Here is a 20,577-nt window from a genome sequence, read left to right on the forward strand (position 1 = left end):
ACCAGAGCCAGTTGTACTTGAGTTGTTGTACTTGGCCACTCTTCGATGCGTTAACGTGACTCATTACTACTGAAGAATAAAGTTAAAAGTTTCTACTAAAGTACGTAATCAACTCTGTTTCTTTTTTACAGTTTTATGATTCTTTTCAAAACTCTTCACGTGGAATGAATGATTGAAAAGGAGAGAGGGAATGAGAGAGAGAGAGAGAGAGAGAGAGAGAGAGAGAGAGAGAGAGAGAGAGAGAGAGAGAGAGAGAGAGAGAGAGAGAGAGAGAGAGAGAGAGAGAGAGGTCGTTGTTATTTTTCTTAAAGTCTAATTTCAACCAGTCCGATTACTTCGTGTATTTTTATTTGTTTTCCTTTTCTCTCTCTTATTTGACTTTTCTTTTACGGTTTACAATACACTAATCACCGACAGTCTCTTAAGATTACATCCAGACTCTATCCAACAGCCTCCTCTTACTCCTCCTCCCCCTCCTCCTCCTACTCGTCTTTCTTCTCTCACTTCTCCTCCAGAAACTTTTTAAATTCTTAGATCTGAATATCCACTTTTTTTTTCTACAAACTTCCCCTTCTCCTTTCCCATTTTCTTTTTTTCCCGTAAAGAGGACTCCTTTTATAAGATTCCTGATGAGCTCGTAATCCTCTTTTCGCTCATCCTCATCAGTGGCTACCTTTCCTCCCTCATCATTACGTCCACCTTACCAATCCCTTTTACCTTTCTGCCGTTATGATTAGGCTGACTTAATTTGTTTCCCTCTTCATGCACCGACGCCCCTTCTCTCTCTTAGACAAACATCATAGTTCTTACTTCTACTTTACTTACTCTTTCCCAGATCTCCTCCCTCCTCTAAACTGGTATTTTTGTCTTCGTCTTGCTTCTCGTTTTCTGTATTCTCGGATCCCTCTCTACATTCGTTTTCCTGCTCTCAGTTTGCGTCCATTTACGATTCTTAGTCTTCGGCGCTCGCTACGTTTATTATCGATGGATTTAATGGTTCCCCTGAATGCCTATAGTCCCGCCATTGTACTTTCCCCCTACATGGTTACAATTCAGGTCTCCCTCAGCCATCACCATCATCATCACTAGCAGGACAAAAGCCTTCTCCCAACCTCCCCTCACTCACTCACTCTCTCGCTACCCTTCCTATTGATGTGACCCACAGTATTCTCTCTCTCTCTCTCTCTCTCTCTCTCTCTCTCTCTCTCTCTCTCTCTCTCTCTCTCTCTCTCTCTCTCTCTCTCTTAACCTACGGCTACTGATCTGTTTATCTATTTATTTATTTATCTTTATCCCCATTTCAGCAGTACAGAACACAGGGTCAGATGTTCAGTCCCTCTCCTCGTGCATGATCTCCACCCGGGACCTTATCTCCACCGCCCAGAGCACCGCCACCAGGGTCCTGCAGGGCGTGTGCAACCCTCGTAAGTAACATCAACCCGTCTCAGTTAGTAATAAAAGGAGATGACAGATTACAGTGTGCCTACGTAGATTATGTTGAGAAGAATGTGTGTGTGTGTGTGTGTGTGTGTGTGTGTGTGTGTGTGTGTGTGTGTTGTGTTTACGTATTATTTGCCTGTTACATAGAGGGTAAAGAAGGCTTGTTGTGCTCGTGTGGTGGCCTGTGTCAGTATCAATATTTGCCAAGGCTAGTTCTCTCTCTCTCTCTCTCTCTCTCTCTCTCTCTCTCTCTCTCTCTCTCTCTCTCTCTCTCTCTCTCTCTCTCTCTCTCTCTCTCTCTCTCTCTCTCTCTCTCTCTCTCTCTCTCTCTGTGTGAGTGTGTGTGTGTGTGTGTGTGTGTGTGTGTGTGTGTGTGTGTGTAGCTACCTGAAAAAGTAAAAAGCGACTAAAGGCAAGTAAGACCCTTTGCCAAAACGCCAAAACAGGAAGAGCAAACTAAACTCTGGAGAAAACCTCCGCAAACAAACGCACTTGATTCTTTCCTTACTTCCTGCATTCCACGGCCACGGATATAGGTCCAGATTATCGAGAATCATCAAGCTTCCTCCGCTAATACCCCTCATCTGACATAAAGTTCCTGCTGGAGAATTTAATACCTTCTCAGTGAGCCACACAAGTGCTCTACTTGCTGGAAACTCCTTCTGAACCGTAAGATTAATATCCAGGGCATTAAATCCTCCGCGTGGTTTCCTTGGCCCTCAGCGAGGCTCTAGACAGCAAAAGCAAGTAATATTACCAGCAATAATAGGGAAAACTCGAGATAACGCTGCTGCTGCCTCCCTTCTACCAACGTACAACTTTTCATGGCAAATTTTATACAAAACTTTTCAGTGTTTTTCTTTTATTTCCCCTCTGTTTTTCTCTGTCTGTCTGCCTGCCCGTCTGTCTGTCAGGCTGTCTGTCTGTCCATCTTTACTTGGGTGTCTGCTCTCTCTCTCTCTCTCTCTCTCTCTCTCTCTCTCTCTCTCTCTCTCTCTCTCTCTCTCTCTCTCTCTCTCTCTCTCTCTCTGGGGCTTAGCGTAATGCTTTTAACGAAATAACGAAAACATTCAGCAACGTAACTCAGTTTTATTTCGTCAGATAGGCTCCTCTACTTAACATTTTTTTTTCCCTCCCTTTGGCTACATATAATTCCGCTAAACACTCATATTCCTTCTCGTCTGTTATCAGAGCTGAAAGATCCCAAGCGCAGCCTAATGTAAGTACACAGAAAACCACTCTAGTTCAACCATCCCTACAATACGAGTCTCCATTGAATACTCCACTGGTAGAGTTCTGAGAGGAGCACTGAACAGCCTTTCGATATAAAATCTTATAGGCATTAGGCATCAGGTTAGGACACAGAGCTCACAGTACCAACTCAGTGACACAAGTAGTCTTTCAGCGTATTTTCTCCCTCTTATCCAAAACCTTTTTATGTTATGTTGAAAAGAGATGGCACAAACAGATGTGCTTCAGTTGGTTCACCGTCTATTTCAATGTGAGCATCAATGAGGTTTTGGGAGTCGTTAAGAAGCGCTTATCACCCACCTCCTTCTATTTCTATTCTTGTCCATTCGCTTGTTTATTTCTACTTTTCTTCCTCCTCCTCCTACTTATCCTCCTCCTCTTTTTCTTCCTCCTCCTCCGCCTCCTCTTCGTTCACTATTCTTCTTTTACTCCTTCTACCTACTTATCAGCCTCCTTCACCTGTAGCGTCACAATCTAGCTACTCATTCACTAACCTCTTCCTCCAATTACTATTACGACTCAATACCCTATTACTACTCGTGAACCAATCTCCTACTACTCACTGACCAACCACTTTTTACTCCTTCCTTCCATTCGAACATTCCACTTAATTAAACCCAGAAGAGAAGAGAATAAAAGGTAAAGACGTTTTATGGCAGAGTCAGGACGCTATCACATGTATTACGTAAGAGTTTCTGATTGATACCAACTCTTCGATTCCACAGGCGAGCTGAACAACCGGTTCGTGACCCTGGAGAGGCAGGTGGCGGACCAGTTCAACGTGATCAAGACAATGGTGCTGAATATTGAGAACCAGCTGAGGGGCCAAGACCAGATGATCCGGAAGAACCACGGCAAACTGCGCAAAGAACTGAGAGCTCTGGGGTGAGAACTGAGAGAGAGAGAGAGAGAGAGAGAGAGAGAGAGAGAGAGAGAGAGAGAGAGAGAGAGAGAGAGAGAGAGAGAGAGAGAGAGAGAGAGAGAGAGAGAGAGCGTGTGTGTATCAGACAGAAAGACACACAGACACAGAGACAAACTTCACTATAAAAGAGAAAGCAAAATAAATAAAAAAAATAACAAAAGAAAAGACAAGAAAAAACATGAAAAGTAAAGTAAAAAAATAAAAAGAGCGAAAAATTTGCGAGAGAGAGAGAGAGAGAGAGAGAGAGGGAGAGAGGCAATTATGCTAGCTGTATGGAAAAGTGGAACTGGCCCTGGCGTCAAGAAAACAAACATTTGCAGGTTAACGATGCAATCTCCCGAGTCTCTCAGGTCTCATCACAACGTTCTATTCCTCCATCTGTTTTTCCTAAGTACCCGTTGAAGACATAATCCCTCTCTCTTCTCCCATTCTCCCTTCCCTAAGAACTCCTTCCCTGACCTCGCTCCTGAGTATAAGCCAAAAATAAGCTGGCCATATCGTTTGGTTCGTGGAGTCAATTTGCATGCAGGGAGGCGAGGACAAATATTTCTTAAGGGTTTTTCTGCTGTGGAAGCCGAGGATGTTGAAGAGTAATGGAATGAATGAATTCTCTCTCTCTCTCTCTCTCTCTCTCTCTCTCATCTCTCTCTCTCTCTCTCTCTCTCTCTCTCTCTCTCTCTCTCTCTCTCTCTCTCTCTCTCTCTTTAGGTTAAAATCGCTCATGTTTAAACCTAAATCAATATTTATGTAAGCGAGTTTACAGGTTTTAATCTCTCTCTCTCTCTCTCTCTCTCTCTCTCTCTCTCTCTCTCTCTCTCTCCTCTCTCTCTCTCCTCTCTCCTCCTCTCTCTCTCTCTCTCCACTTTGATATAAGCAAAATTTCCACTCCACGGTAAGTAATCAGGATAGGACTAGAAATCACGGGTTTAGACTTGAAAAAAAAAAAGAGTTCAATTTAAGGAGATAAGTAGAAATTGGTTCTCAAATAGAGCGGCAGATGAATAGAAAAGATTCAGTAATCAGGTTGTTAAAGCTGAGTCAATAAAAGAAGGCTGAACGTATAAAGAGTCAGGGTGGATATACGTAAGTAGACATGTTTTACACTGAAAATGCCACGCGTAGGCCTAAAGCTAATTGTGACTTCCTTTACTTTCTTATTTTCTTATGTTCTCTCCCACTGGATGAATTAACAGATGAGGAGGACATGTATACATAGGTAGGCATGTTTTATACAGGAAATGCTACGTGTAAATCTATTGTCTTCTTGGAACTTCTTTTCATATGTGATTTTTTTTTATAAGTGATATGTTCTAGCTGGATAAATTCGTGGATAAGGAAGGATATAAGGTGTATTTACATAAAAAGAAATATTGTATACTAGAAATACTACCTGCAGGCTTACTAATTCCTTGCAAGTTCTATTTTTTTCCCATATGTTTCTTATGCCTTCTCTAGTATCATGTTTCTCTCTTTTTCTCTGCACGTCAGCGGGTCTGGCGCCTCCTCAAGCAGGCCAGGCACGGGAGACTCGAGAGCCAGCTACTCCCCGGGAGAGAATGTAGCAGAGGCTGAATATGAAGACGATTACGAGGGGCAGGAGGGAGAGGTAATGTTTGTGTGTGTGTGTGTGTGTGTGTGTGTGTGTGTGTGTGTGTGTGTGTGTGTGAGGCAGTCATTTCCTGCTCACAAGTCTATGAGATCTGGATACGTTTAAAAGTCCTTATCTCTCTCTCTCTCTTTCTCTCTCTCTCTCTCTCTCTCTCTCTCTCTCTCTCTCTCTCTCTCTCTCTCTTAGTGACAAGAGGTCACATAACCTCCTTTATTCATATACACCATTTTCATTATCATTAGCATTATTGTTGTTGTTATTATTATTACTATTCTTCTTCTTCTTTTTCTTCTTCTTCTTCTTCTTCTTCTTCTTCTTATTATTATTATTATTATTATTATTATTATTATTATTATTGTTGTTGTTATCATTATTATTATTACCGTCATCATTATTGTAATTATCATTCCATTATCATTAACACGGCTATCAGGATCATTATTACCATCAATTCACTCGATGTTCACTCACACAAGAAAGCAAAATTAGATTTCCAAGCAGTTGTCTTTTATAGTCTCAGTTTCTCAAAAGCCATGAATAGATTTTAACTTTTCAACCACCATTACGTTTTCTTCTCTCTTGTTTTCTGGTATTTCACTACAACTTTCTTTAGCACTCGGCATTGTATTTTTTTCCTCTTTTAATTCTTTTCTTCCTTTTTTTTCTCCTTCTTTGTCGTTTCTCGTTTATCTTCATCTTTTTTTTTACATTTTTTTTCATATTCATAATTCTTTATTAGTGTTTTATTTATATAGCATTTTTTTTTTCTTTACATCATCCCTTTTCCTCATTCTCCTTCGCCATTTTTCCCTCTTCTCATTTTTCTTATTACACTCTTATTCATTCCAATTTAACTTTCCATCACACACTTTTTATCATTTTTTTCTTGCTCTGTCTCCTCATTACGATTCCGTTTATTATCTTGTAATGTATTTTCTTCTTTCTTTAAATTATTTCTCCCTCCTTTTGTTCCTTCACTGTTGTTTCTCATTTGCTCTCACCTTATCTTTTTTGCTCTATTCCCAATAGTATATCGAGATTTTGTGTTATGTCTTTCTTTTCTCCATTACGTTACCCTTCCTCTCTTTTTCCTTCGCCACTCTTTCTTCTGTTTTCGTTCTTCCTTGTTCCACTTTTATTTTCACTCATCTCTTTCCATCAAGAGTGCTTATTAATTTTGTATTGCACTGTCTTCTCTGCTATTTTATTTACCGCTCCTTCCACTTTCTTCATCGTTCTTTCCCTTCCTCATTTTTTTTTTCCTCTTCACGCTTATTTTTCCATCTTTTTTTCATAACGATTATGTTTATTATTCTATACGGTTTCCTGTCTCGTTTTATTTTTACCACCCACTCATTTTCTCCTTCATTCTTCTTTTCTTTCCTAGTTTCGTCTTATTTCTCTTTCATTTATCCCATCTTCCTATCACGATTATGTTTTATAGTTTCCATTTTTACTCGTTTCATCTTTTATTTTTATCTCCATCTCCTTTCTCCTTCATTCTCTTTTGTCTTCCTGCTTTCCTCCATCTGATAAACATGATGAGGGAACACAAACACATTCAAGGCTGCAATACAACGCCTTGCCCGATCTTAGTGTTATATGTCCATCTTTAATAATGAGAGTTAGGGTGACACGTGTGTGTGTGTGTGTGTGTGTGTGTGTGTGTGTTTTCTTACCTAACTGTTAACTCGCTCTGTCTTGTTTTAATAATATTTTTTTTTGTAATGCTTTAAGTTATTTTCTTTTAAAATGCGTCCTTTTGTGTTTGTGTGTGTGTGTGTTTAATGACTCGAATAAAGCTTTTAATCATGATATTTTTTTTAAGCTGTGTTAAGCTGTAAATGTGTGTGTGTGTGTGTGTGTGTGTGTGTGTGTGTGTGTGTGTGTGTGTGTGTGTGTGTGTGTGTGCGTGTGTGTGTGTGTGTGTGTGTGTGTGTGTGTGTGTGTGTGTGTGTGTGTGTGTGTGTGTGTGTGTGTGTGTGTGTGTGTGTGTGTGTGTGAACTAGTGAGTTGGTTGCTGTACCAATACACTCTTTATCATCGTTCATATACTCGTCTAATCTCTATGCCCTATATCCGAGATTGAAAACACAATCCCTGCTTTCACATTAATTGAACTCTACTACAGTAACTAACGATACGAGGCAATTGACATTACACACTCATCATTTATTACAAGTACCCTTCCCACTGGCCTGCAGCGAGTCAAATCCTGGTGATCTCTAAATGTCGTAGTGTTCTGGGGACTGAGTGACAGCTAGTAGGAGTGAGCGTACAATAATATGTATAAATGTATGTGCGAAGGGGGTATGTGTAAGTCATGTTTGTAATGCACGTGTCGGTGGTGTAGGAATTTTATAAGCGTAATTGAGTGGGTCTTCTGGTGACTGAATAATTGCTACGCTTCCATTATGTCATTCTGTTCTTGTGTTGCGTTTTTTTTTTTTTTTTTTTTTTTCGTTGTAGTGTAGTAGCAATAGTAAAGGTTACTCTGCTTCACTTACAGTTAGAGTTAGGAACAAGACTGGCTGGGAAATTAACCTGACAAAAGATCAATAAAACGACACTTGAAGATTATAAATCATTTATCTATTTATCTATCTATATACCAAGGCCTGCAATCCAACACGGGCTAGCTCAAACAAAGGATCATACACTCATACGCACATCATCGTCGACCCTTAGTGGAAAAGGATAGTTTCATGGAACACTCTTCTACGTGCACAACGAGAGCTTAGGCATGAAATAATAATAATAATAATATAATAATAATAATAATAATAATAATAATAATAAAAGTCATGTTCCAGTGCTCCCGTTCCCATAAAGGTATTGAAATTCAAGTGGAGGGAGGCGTGTGCGATCTTCAAGTTCTCGCTGGGACGAAACTCACGAGCCAAGCAATAAAAGCGAGGCGAAGACTTGAAAATTTACGTTCCTTACTTTTCTAATATGTCTCATTCTTCCCTGCTGTGTGTGTCTTCCTGTCTGCTTTCCCTCTCCCTCTCCCTCTCCCTCTCTCTCTCATCTCAACTGGAGTGCATATTTGGCAAAGAGAGGTAATAAAAATTGGAAAAGTTAAGAAATATGAATCGATTGAAGGGATATGGAGATGGAAAAAAAATTAGAAATAAACAGACAGATAGACAGACAGACAGACAGATACTAATAAATAAACAGATTAAGATACTGAGATCGATAAATATAAATAGATAAATAAAACACATAGATGGATAGATAGATAAGTAGATAAAAAGTAGCTAGATAGGCAGACAAACGAACAGATAAATAAATAGATAGATAAATAAACATATAGACAGATAGCTAGACAAATATTGATATGTGTAACTGAAACCAACAAGAGACAAAAAATAAAAAGAAATTTTTCTCCAAACTAAATATAAAGATAGATATGGATAAATAACCAGTCAGTACTCCCCTTGCAAATACCAGAAATGGAAGCACTTTTCAGAATACTGCTCAAATTTATCTCCACCACGCGCTGTACATATAGATGAACGATGGTAGCCCGTGTAGAGAAGAAAATAAAAATAAAAAAATGAAATAAATAAACAGAGATAGATAGATAGATAGATAGAGAGAGAGAGAGAGAGAGAGAGAGAGAGAGAGAGAGAGAGAGAGAGAGAGAGAGAGAGAGAGAGAGAGAGAGAGAGAGAGAGAGCAAAAGGGGGAGAAATTAATAAAACAAAAAAACAGTTTCGCCAAAAATGCCTAAAGAGGATCGCTATATGGCAGAGTTCCATTCCCGGTTGAAACTTTTGTTGGATGAAATTTTCTAGACACGTTACGTAAAGGTGTGCCGAGGGGAGGCTTGGTGTGGGGAGAGGTGGACAATATCTGCTAGTATTACGTAATCCTTTCACTGTTCTGTTTGCCTTTTCTTGACATTGACGGTGCAAATATAAATAAGTTAATAAAGTGAAATGAAGCAATTCGATGGACACCAAAAAGAAAAGAAAGAAAAAAGAAAACGAGAGTGTGGGACGTGAATTTTCTCCTTTCTAAAATACTCACAGGAAGAATGGACAAAATTAATATGCGTTTAGTCTTGTCTAGAGTTCATGGACTGATAAAAAAGCAAGAGATACAGAATATGAGGTTAATTTTGGCCTTAACAGATTACTTGCATGGACACAAAAATAGAGAGGAGAGTAGGAAGATAATCGTGCTCTTTCCAGAAGACTTGCATGGCCACTGAAAGAAAGGACAACTGAGGTTAATTTAGTCCCTCCTGGAATGCATACACGAAAGCAAAAAGAAAGGACAGAGTAGGAAGTTATTATTTTCCTTTCTACAATAATTGACACAGGAAGGGAAACAGCAGATCACTTTTGTTCTTATTAGAAAGTGAGGTGCAAAACAAAGAGTCTGAAAAGTTCTAAGAGATAATATGAAAAAAAATAATAGTTTATCGGTGAAAGTGCTCAAGGTACGACAAACAGGAGCTCGTGGAGTGGTGTATTGATGTGTGGGTCTGAGTGCTACGTCAAGTTTTATCGGAAAGTACTTGTTGCGTGAAATCTGCGAGAAGTTACGTTGTATCTAGCTGAGCGTTCCCATAAGACTGTCCACGAGAAAAATATCAACAGTGATACTTTAAAGTGTTTTTTTTTTACGGTGTTGTTTTTGGAAAGAGTTTTAATGTAACCTTTACAGCCTTTTTTTTTTCTTCTTTTTTTGCAACACTACTTTTAAGGGATTTTCTTTTTCGAATAATATTTCTCACGGATTCTTTTTTTTGTTGTTGAATTCTTACGTAACGAATTTTAGCATTTTTTTTTTTTTTTTTTTTAGGGAGTTTTAGGAAGTGTCAGGGATTTTCTATATTCTGCGGCTTAAGGAACTTTACCGCTATTTGCTAGGGAATATTTTACAACACAATTTTACAAGGAATTTTTACGGTTTCCCTTTCCTTACTTAAACCTTTACGTATCACCGTACCACACCTACTAATTAGGCAGAACTGTCATCCTTGTTATCACCGCTGCCGGCCAGACCTACACCAATTTCCTGATTAGGCGGTTAATTTCAAGATACTAATGTAAAAATTCAGACTTTTAATCAACTAGTTCCAGTGTTATCGCCTACAGACCCTGGAGAGTTGAAATGGCGAGGTTGTGGAGATGGCGGTAAAAAGGTTCACTTCCTCTCGTAATTACTTAGCTCCCACCAGCGGCTCTCTGAGGGACAAACCGAGTCGAGGAAACACATTTGGTTCTAATATTACTGAACTTTTGTTAATTTCTTTTTCGAAATAGAAGCATTGTTGAGAGTCGATATCTGACGTCTTCTTCCTCATAGTCTGAGCTAAATTAATACTGCGATGCTAAAATTGCTCCCATTATGACTTAGACGATTAGAAACTCTCACTGGAAGCCAAGATCAATATTTCAATAATGACAGGCCTCTAATTCCCCGGCAAAGCCTCCATTTCGTTGGTAAACTTTTTTTACTCTCATTACGACCTCATTTTTTCTCTCCTCCTATCAACACTCCGTTAACTTCCATTACCAAGGCTTGTTCCCCCGCAGTTCTTGTCCAACTACTTCATTCATTAATTGCAGTGATAATTTAAGAGTTTTATCGATAACACACAGTAATAATGACTTTAAAGATTGTACCAAATAACGCAGAAAAGTATACAGGGTCTGATGAAGTTTACCTCGGTTTTTTAGTACTCCTGTTAAGAATAATAGGTGTGTATGTTTTATACAGGGATTGTCAAGTGCTTCCTACAATTTATCGTGTGTCTGAAAGTTCTATGTCCTTGTATTCTCTAGTAAAACGAAAATACAAGTTAATATCGAGCCAGGATTTATTTTTTCGGTGTTAGGTAGAGAGATTGAAATGAAATATCAAAAATACACACACACACACACACACACACACACACGCACACACACACACACACACACACACACACACACACACACACACACACACACACACACACACACAATTCTCTCTCTCTCTCTCTCTCTCTCTCTCTCTCTCTCTCTCTCTCTCTCTCTCTCTCTCTCTCTAAGACAGAATCGAGTCATTACTATAACTTGGCTGCAAAAATGAGCGTCAGACACAAGAACGCACTCGCAACAGATTTCACAACTTCGCGTTTCAGGAAAAAATAAAACCAATAGAAAGAGGAAAGAGATAAAAGAGGGATTCATATTTAATCAACATTTCCTCCTGCCTGTCTTTCCCTTTTTTCGCTCTCTCTTTTCCCTCATCTTTTTTTTTTTTTTCGTTCACCCCTCCTCCCTTCCCCTCCCTCACATTCATCCTCCACCCTCGGTCCTTACAAATTCATTTATCCTTCCCTCCATCCCACCAAACTTTCAATCATCCTTTCTCCCTTCCCGCCCACTCTCCCACCATTACTCTCCTCACTCTCTTCTTCCTTCCCTACTTCCCTCGCACTCCCACGCAACATTCATTCTCCCTTTCCTTCCTCCATCACTCAAACACCCACCCTTCTGTACATCCTCCTTCTGTCATTCAAAACATTCACTCTCCATCACCTCCCTCTCTTGCAGACCATACATTTTCACTTAACCTTCTGTACCTCTCTCTTTCTGTCACTTCCTTAGAATACATAGTTTCCCTTCCGAACCTTTCCTCACTCCATCACACTCAGGCGCTTCCATCCCTCTCTGTCTCTCTCCTAAACAGGCTGAGAGTCCACGCGACCCGGAGATCTATCGTTTCAACTCCACCATGCACCAGGTGAACGGGGAGCGAGTGTTCACTTACTACTGGAGGATCAGGGACATCACGTACAAGATGGAAAACTGGGGCAGAAGTCGCTCCCTCCGCTCCAGCAGCTTCTACATCTTCCAGGGCGGCTACCGAATGTACCTGAGAATCTTCCCTAATCAACAAGACGAAACCTTCTACGTGCACGTGGGTCTGACGCAAGGTATGAGTTTTGGGGAGATGGGAGACAGTGGGGGAAAGGGGGGTGAGGCGAGAAAATGAAAGGAGGGTGAAGAAAGGAGAGAATGTGGAGAAAATGGAGAGAGAGAGAGAGAGAGAGAGAGAGAGAGAGAGAGAGAGAGAGAGAGAGAGAGAGAGAGAGAGAGAGAGAGAGAGAGAGAGAGAGAGAGAGAGAGAGAGAGAGAGAGAGAGTGTGTGAGGAAAAAGACTGAGATGGTATACGAGGGAAGAGAAAAGAGAGAAAATGTGGAGTAAAGAAAGGAATGATGTGTGTATGAGAGAGAGAGAGAGAGAGAGAGAGAGAGAGAGAAATAGAATTTCTAAACATTATTCTGGTCAAACATTGGAAACTATCCTTTTAGTCCCTCTTTTTCCCTGTAAGTTCCTGCAAAGATCGCGTACAGTGTTTTCAGTGTTGTGATTTGTTGCATATCGCAGCGAAAGGCGAACATTAAAGTGGGAATATAGCCTAATAAAAAGTTTGTATTAGGGAGAACTGGTGGAGGAATTGCTGCTTGATCGATGCAAAGCGGAGCAGAAGAGAGAGAGAGAGAGAGAGAGAGAGAGAGAGAGAGAGAGAGAGAGAGAGAGAGAGAGAGAGAGAGAGAGAGAGAGAGAGAACATAGTTGACACGAACTGACAACTCCATTATAAAGATAAGGAAAAAAGCTTACCGATAAAGAAGAGGAAGAAAGTGTATTGCATTTCCCTCTGCTTGCTGATAACCTTGAGCACACAATCCCGTTCTTACATTGAGAATATGACGCATGGCTGGAGGTTCCTATCCTTGGCGGCATAATCAATGTTTTCTGCGACACTGATGCGACGCGGCACGTAGATGGAACATGTATTGCTTGGAGGGAACTGCGCTTTAGTATCTCCCGTCGTTATTACAGGGAATGACTATCGATTGGCTGCCTCTTATGAGAATTATCACCGTAGTCATATCAGGAAGATGAAAAAATAGCTGAGGAAAAATCACTGAGCCAACAGGTAATATGCTTCGCTATATACCGGCTTTTATAAAATGGTGAACCTACTTCTTATCAATAGACGGAAAAGATTACGTTATAAAATGTCGTTGAAATACTGGAAAAGTTTGATGAAATACGGTAAGTTCGGTTTTTGAGTCAAGAAAAAAATACCACTGCAAACTGCAAAATTTCATGTATAATTCAACGCTTTAACGTCATTCTTATAAACGCATGGAAAAGATAAGGTTATAAAATATGGCCGAAATATTGGATATGTTTCATGAAATGGTGCACATTCAGTTTTTATAGTCACGAAAAAAATAAATAAATAAATAAAATATTGTCACTCTTAAATACAAAATTAATGTTCCTGTACTCGAGCGCTTAACTTCAACAAGGAACATAATTATGAGCGACTCGCAGACACTAAACATTAATGTTCATAGGGACACAGATGTGGATTCCTATAACTCCCTTTGTGATCTCATAATGTTAAAGTCTAATAAAGGAAGACACACAAATCTCAAAAAAAGATCACGCCCTTCTTATGTTCTTGTATAATATTGTTCGTGCCTTATAAACGAAGATACACAAACCTCAAGACAATATATCTTCCTTGAACAATTAGCTTTACGTTTAACTCTTTGACTGGCGTGGCTTGTTGAAGTTAATAAGGTATCCTGGTACAGCTTTAGAGTGTAATTTCAAAGGCATCACAGGGAGCAACAGATGTGGTGGAGTAATTCATATAATTTAGCGCTTGTGTTTCCATTTTTCCTTAGTAAAATCATTTGGGGTAACTCAGCTGAAGCAGCGCATATCTTCTAATTACTTCAAGTAATTAGAAGCCAGAATAGTTTCCTCCTTTGTTGCCTTCCTAATGCCCAGGCGATGCTAAAATTAGCTGGGAATGAGACAAAAGGACACACACACACACACACACACACACACACACACACACACACACACACACACACACACACACACAAGTAACATGCGTCATTGGTTGACAAAATTGTTTATTGTCTCTTTAGGTGTGTGTGTGTGTGTGTGTGTGTGTGTGTGTGTGTGTGTGTGTGTGTGTGTGTGTGGATGTGTATGTGTGTGTGTGGGTGTGTAGGTGGGAGGAGGGGGCGGTTGGAACGCTTCTTTATGAATGGAAATATTTGCATCAGAACGTGATGGAGTACGCAGTGCAGTGACGCTGGCTGACGTCACCAGATACTGAGCCAGCCGAGCGAGGTAATTGGCGGCGGGCTGCTCACAAACAATCAACACAGAGATCAAAATTCAAACCATTAAAAGAAAAATTTAATGGCATCAACGCATAAAAACACATCAGATAATAACAATCGATAGTATAATTCTGTGATTCTACTTTAAGATAACACTGCTGCTTTAATATCTAGGATTTTGACAAGCATGGGTACACATTGTTTTCTCACCTTAAAAAGTGCTCTTCTCTGCTGACAACCTTACAAATCCTTAATTCTTAATAGATTATAAGTCTTTAGATTCATGGAAGACACGAAACATAATAAGCATAAATGGAGGCTACTGGACTATTGGCTGAGGTTCACGCCGCTCAGTTTCAAAATATTTCACTGATAAGCGAGCTCATAAAATAATAAATAAATAAATAAATACAGAAATACAGAAATACAGAGATAAGAAATAAGAAATAAAAAATAAGAAAAGGAAAAACCTGTCTTCAAATAATGGTAGGTGAGTGGAATAGACGCAGCAATCAAATTGTTGTTGTCGAGCCAAAAGTGAGCTTTAAAAAAGATTAGATAAATTTCTGGATAAGGATGCTAAGTCGGTACAGATGGATATTTCACACTGTGGCTTCCACGTGTACCCTCCCTGACTTCTTGCAGCCTCCTTTACTACTTTCCATTATATATGTCACGAAGATTGGAACACAAAAGGTGGCAAATAAATAAATAAAAAAAAAACTGTTTAGTGCCACTCCCAAAAGAGAAACAAGAGGAGAATCTAGAGTCAGCCAATTTAGTCTTATGTTGTTCCTATGAGAATGAGAGGCGATGGTTACCCACACACTGGATTATATAAGTTTTTTTAAGCTGACTCCGTGAGGGCAATAGCAGGTGAATAAAAGTCCATTTCAACATCTTTACGATCTCCTCAGCTATATCGTATGATTATTCTCTTTATGGATTGTCACAAGTAAAACATTAAGTCATCTGAATAAAATTATATGCATGCAGCTACGTGAGTGATGTCCAATTAATCTAACATTCTTTATTGGAAAGTCAGAGAGAGAGAGAGAGAGAGAGAGAGAGAGAGAGAGAGAGAGACGGACCCATGTGAGAAAGAAACCAACTGAAGTAAGAAAAAAAAATGAAGTAAACAAAGAACCAGAGGAAGAAAGAGTGGGAGAGTTCGGATTACAGAAAATAGCTGTACACACGCGCACAAAGAAAGCCCTCCTAGTCCTTTCTTAAATCACTCAATGGGAATAAAATTTTTACTTGAAAGATGCTTTTTCGTCTCTCTCTCTCTCTCTCTCTCTTCCCTCGTATACCATCTCATCTCAGTCTTTTTCCTCATTCTCTCTCTCTCTCTCTCTCTCTCTCTCTCTCTCTCTCTCTCTCTCTCTCTCTCTCTCTCTCTCTCTCTCTCTCTCTCTCTCTCTCTCTCTCTTAACTTTCCAATCTGCCTTCTACATAGACACGTTCATAACAATAAATTCAGATTACCTCAGCAAATAAGATCAACTTTTGTATTAGAAATGAAAATAAATAAGTAAATAAAAGAATCTACACAAACAGGAAGGCGGAGAAAATTTATCCCAGATCCCTACCACGTTTAGCGCTTCCCGTGCCTCCACTTGTCTAAATAAAAGTAATTAACGTGACACAGGGGCGAATATTGTGGTTTATTATTATTACACCAAGCGTTGACTTTCAGCTGCATTTTTCACGTTCTGCTTTTACTGTTCTCGCTAATAAAGAATTCGGATATTTGGTTTGCATTCTGAAATATTTTGGTCTTCCATTAAGGGCTAATTTCAAAGGCCACAGAGATGATTCGCCAGATTTTTCGAGGATTTTTTCCCCAAGTTAAACTATCACTAGAATCATGAAAGAATCGTTAAAGACCTCAATATCTTTCACTACATCGTCTTTTACAGCAGGCGAGGTAAGACGCTGAAATGTTTGAAAATGTTGAAATTATTTTGTGCATTCAGTGACACCTGAGATTCAATTCTTTGATAATTAGAATCATGAAAGTATCCTCCTTGAAGACTTCGATAGCTTTTACACCATGAGATAAGAGATAAGATCGTGTTTACAGCATTGAATGTTTGAGGATACAGCCAGTTACCCCGTGCAACCAGTGACGCCTGTGAGAGAATCAGTATCACATAAGACACCTAAATAAGATATTTTAAGAATCTTTTAAGAAAGAAAAATATTTAAGAATTTTAAGAACAAAAAATATGGATCAAAGTCAAAATAAATTCAGATAAAAATGTAATGAAATGCAAAACAAAACCTTATAAACTCAGTAAGAGAGTTAAATGAAAAATAACTACCGGGGAAAACAGAAATCAGGTTTGGAGGAAATATTCAAACACGAGTCGAAAACGCGGAATTAAATGCAAAGTAAAAACGTGGCACAGAAAATAACAAACAAGATCTTTCAGGGGCATAAAATCCAGACAGACGCGACAACGTGACCCCCTGGCGGGAAACGAACACCAAAGTGACATGCATAACCAAACAGGTGAAAAAAATAAAATAAAATAAATAAGTAAAGAAAATACATACAACAAAGGGGAAAGAACCAGGTACAAAAGATAAAAGACTAAATAAATAACGAAAAACACTGAGTCGATGAGAAACAAAGTGAAAATGATAAGATAAATGAACAGGGAAATATTGCCGGAGAGGGAAAGTACTCAGAAAAATAGATAAATAAATAAATAAGTAGCAAGTGAGAAAAAGACGAAAATATAAAGAGTTGAATACTTTGAAAGCCGTGATAGAATAAAGTGCAGCGTTCCACTCTTGTCTTTGGACCCATTCTGTCTCTTCACCTTTTTTTTTATTTACCTTCTGGTCTAAATCCTCCTGCCCCTCCTCCTTCCTATCCCAGAACTCCCAACCCATGCCCACTCACATAAATCACAACACTCCTTCAATTTCTTATCGTCACCGTCCCTGTACCTACGCACATCCGAACGTCCTCACTCATAAACTAATACATTAAATCCCTCTGGCAGCCTGGTCGTAAATGTATTGACAAAAGCTTAGCCTTAAGCCGAGAAACGGATGGAACTTAGGAGGCAGTGGCATTGTGGTGAGTGTGAAAGCATTGAAAGGACCCCAAAGGCTTGCGTTCAAGGCCTGTACGTGCTGCAAATGCTTTCGTTCTTCCATCAAGCGCCTTCCGATTGTTGCCTGAATAAAGCCTCGGGTCAAGTGAAGCACGAGAGAGTGACGGGGACAGATGAGGGAGGAAAGAGGTCACATGAAGCAGGAGAGAGGAAGGAGGGGTTACACGAAGCAGGAGGAAGGAAAGAGGGGGTGAGATAAGAGACGAGGGAAGGAGGAGGATATCAGATGAAGCACGATGGAGGAAGGAGGGGATCAGATGAAGAACGAAGGAGGAAAAGGGTTTCAAATGAAGAACGAGGGAGGAAGGAGGGTTCGTATGAAGCATGATGGAGGAGGGAGAGTGAGTGTGACATGTGCCTTCAACATGTATCGTAGGTGAAGGGCTGAAGTCGAGAAACATTCACTCTTTTCCACTGCGTTTGGCGTGTCCTCCTCCCCCTCCCCGGTCTTGATTCCTCTGATGTGCTCACAGTTTTATGACGGAACCTGGTAATTGATTAAATCTAAGATGATCAAAGCACTTAGGATTGAAAGGAAATGCTGCACTTACTAGGAATGAGTGCAGTAAGCTAAATGACTATTGATCATGACTGAACTACAATAAAACTCACTTATTCGCTCCTAAACAGAATGGAACCGACCACCGCTAACTCTCACACACAAAAGCAAAAGGCGTATTGCACATGAGCCCAAAAACTGAAATTAGGTTTCCTTTTACAATGAACGCAACAGGCTGACGTTTCTTTTTTCATGTAAAAGGGGATGGCAAAAGACAAGGAATAAAAAAACAGAAAAAAATACTGAAAAAGGCCCATTGAAGGTGTCAATTCATGAATACTACAGGATTATCCAAAATTATGAGAAGTATCTTGAAATCTTCCACCACTATTAATCCAGTGACGAACAGTTTGTCCACCCTCTATCCATTTATCTCTGTCATGGAAGGCTAAAGTACTATCACTCCGCCATGATTCTTGCTCTTTTCTTATTGCACCTTGACTTTTTCCTCGCTCTGCCAAGACTTGTTTTCTTGTCTCTTTAACCGTATTTTGACTTCATAACTCGCCAGCCCACGACTTCTAAACTTTGCTCTCCTCGCTTTCCTCTCCTTCACTTTCTCTTTGCTCTTCTTGTGAATTGTCCTATCCTCACTTCTCGCTCACCCATGACCTTTATCTCTGTTTTTCTTATATGTATCTTGACTTCACCTTTCATCATGAAGCTCTCCACTGCTACTTCGTTATTTATTTACGAGCTTCACTTTCCATCACCAAACATCAGTCCGCCTCCCGCAGATACCTATGACTTTTGATTGGTGTTCTCCTCTCTTTTGACCTCTCCTTATCGCGCCACCACATTTCTTGATCTCTATTGCCATTTCATTATGTCTATAAACCTTACTTTCTACCAGCAAGCATCAATCTCTACCTCCGCGAGATGACTATGACTTAATCTCTGCTCTTCTCCTTACCTGCATTTGACCTCACTTCTTATCACTTCACCACTAATTTTGATCTTCATTGCCATCTCATTATCTGTCACTGATATTCACTTTATACCAGCAAGCATCAGTTTCCGTTCCCCGCAGGTGAGTATGACAACAACCTGGAGTGGCCGTTCAGACTGAAGCATCAGGTGAGGATTATGGATCACACCAGCCCCCCCGAGGACTTGGTGAGCCGCCTGTGGGACCCGAGGCAGCTTTGTTCAGAGTGGCACTGGCGCCGACCAGACTCAGGAGACAACTACGAGTGCGTGGGTCTCGGCTTCGCCAAGGAGACACTGCTTTCCAGGAAATACATAATCAATGATACCGTAGTGATCAAGCTGACTGTGCTGCTTAACTACTAAGGGACATAAGCACAGAGGTTTTCAGAAGGGAGACGGTGAGGAAAAAGGGAATAATATTGAAATAGCAACGTTTTTATCCGAGTTTTAGACTAGCTTAGATAAAGTTAGATTTAGATTAATGCATTTCTTTAATATTATAGCTAATTCCTTCGTTGTGTAGATCACTATTTTTAAAAAAGGCATAATATTTTACTAAAATAATCAGCGTTGAAATTAGTAAGTTAAGGTTGCTTCCAATAACTCCCGAAAGAGGTTTCCATAAGGAAGGCGATGAGGAAAGAGGTCTGGATGGTTGATTGACTTACTTGCCTGGAGGGTGGAAGACGAGCGGGAATAAACAAGCATGAAAGGGAAGAAATGGCGTGGTGTGGGATGTGATGCTTCATAAAGCCCAGGCAAGGAGATCAAGAAGTGCGGGGAAAAAAGGGGAGTAGGGTATAAAGGGAGGATGTGATAAATGACGAGGAAAAAATATTATATAGAATGAGACGTAACAATTAAGTTTATTATTATTATTATTATTATTATTATTATTATTATTATTACTACTACTACTACTACTACTACTACTACTACTATTACTACTACTACTATTATCATCCTCATAATGTTAATTGTGATAATCATCATAAAATTTTGTATAACTGTAATCAGCACCTTTATTGTTACATGACAATAATAAAATTATGGCAATTGGCTTCACTTTACCAGTATCTTCTACAAACATCACTCAGCACGCGGATACTAATAAGGCTCGCCAGCCCGCTGTTACCACTGTCGTCGCGGTGTTTGGCTTGGCTGACCTGCGGTGCGAGGTTGCCAAAGACGCATCACGCACGAGCCGCGAAAAAAAAGACGTTCTTGCACCACGCCCAGTAACTGTGATAAATAGCCTGCTCTTCCTCTACGAGAATCTTTTTTTATTGAAGAGGTTTTGGCCAAGCGCAACACAAAAAGCTGTAAAAGAGGTCCATTAAAGGTGCCTTTCCTACAAAAATACAATTAAATAGCGTCACAAGTACTACTCGCATTCAAATCTGTCCATTCCCTGCAGTACAAGCCTTGCTATCGGTAGTTGTATATGTTTCACTTTCCCGCGAGTGCCTGTCTGTGTATTTCTTCGTCGGTAAAGGAAGGAAAGTGTGTCAGGAGGCCCACCAGCGCCAACGTGAATATTTTAAGACACGTAGGAGGTAGGATCGATTT

At 39.9% G+C, this 20,577-nt stretch overlaps 1 protein-coding gene across 4 annotated transcripts in view; it reads left to right on the forward strand.

Moving 5' to 3' along the window:
- LOC135103027 (uncharacterized) overlaps window positions 1-20,073 on the forward strand; it is a 21,571-nt gene extending 1,498 nt beyond the window's left edge. For 2 of the 4 annotated variants that reach the window (XM_064008892.1, XM_064008889.1), the window contains exons 3-7: window positions 1,305-1,424; window positions 3,417-3,576; window positions 5,102-5,219; window positions 11,916-12,162; window positions 19,109-20,073. In XM_064008892.1, coding sequence (XP_063864962.1) covers window positions 1,305-1,424; window positions 3,417-3,576; window positions 5,102-5,219; window positions 11,916-12,162; window positions 19,109-19,371 — 908 coding nt within the window. In that variant the 3' untranslated portion in view covers window positions 19,372-20,073. The remainder of the gene's footprint in view (window positions 1-1,304; window positions 1,425-3,416; window positions 3,577-5,101; window positions 5,220-11,915; window positions 12,163-19,108) is intronic. The other 2 variants (XM_064008890.1, XM_064008891.1) reach the window with 1 other exon arrangement.
- Window positions 20,074-20,577: the final 504 nt, after the last annotated feature.

This window comes from Scylla paramamosain, chromosome 8 (genome assembly GCF_035594125.1).
Source record: "Scylla paramamosain isolate STU-SP2022 chromosome 8, ASM3559412v1, whole genome shotgun sequence".
Lineage (NCBI taxonomy): Eukaryota > Metazoa > Arthropoda > Malacostraca > Decapoda > Portunidae > Scylla > Scylla paramamosain.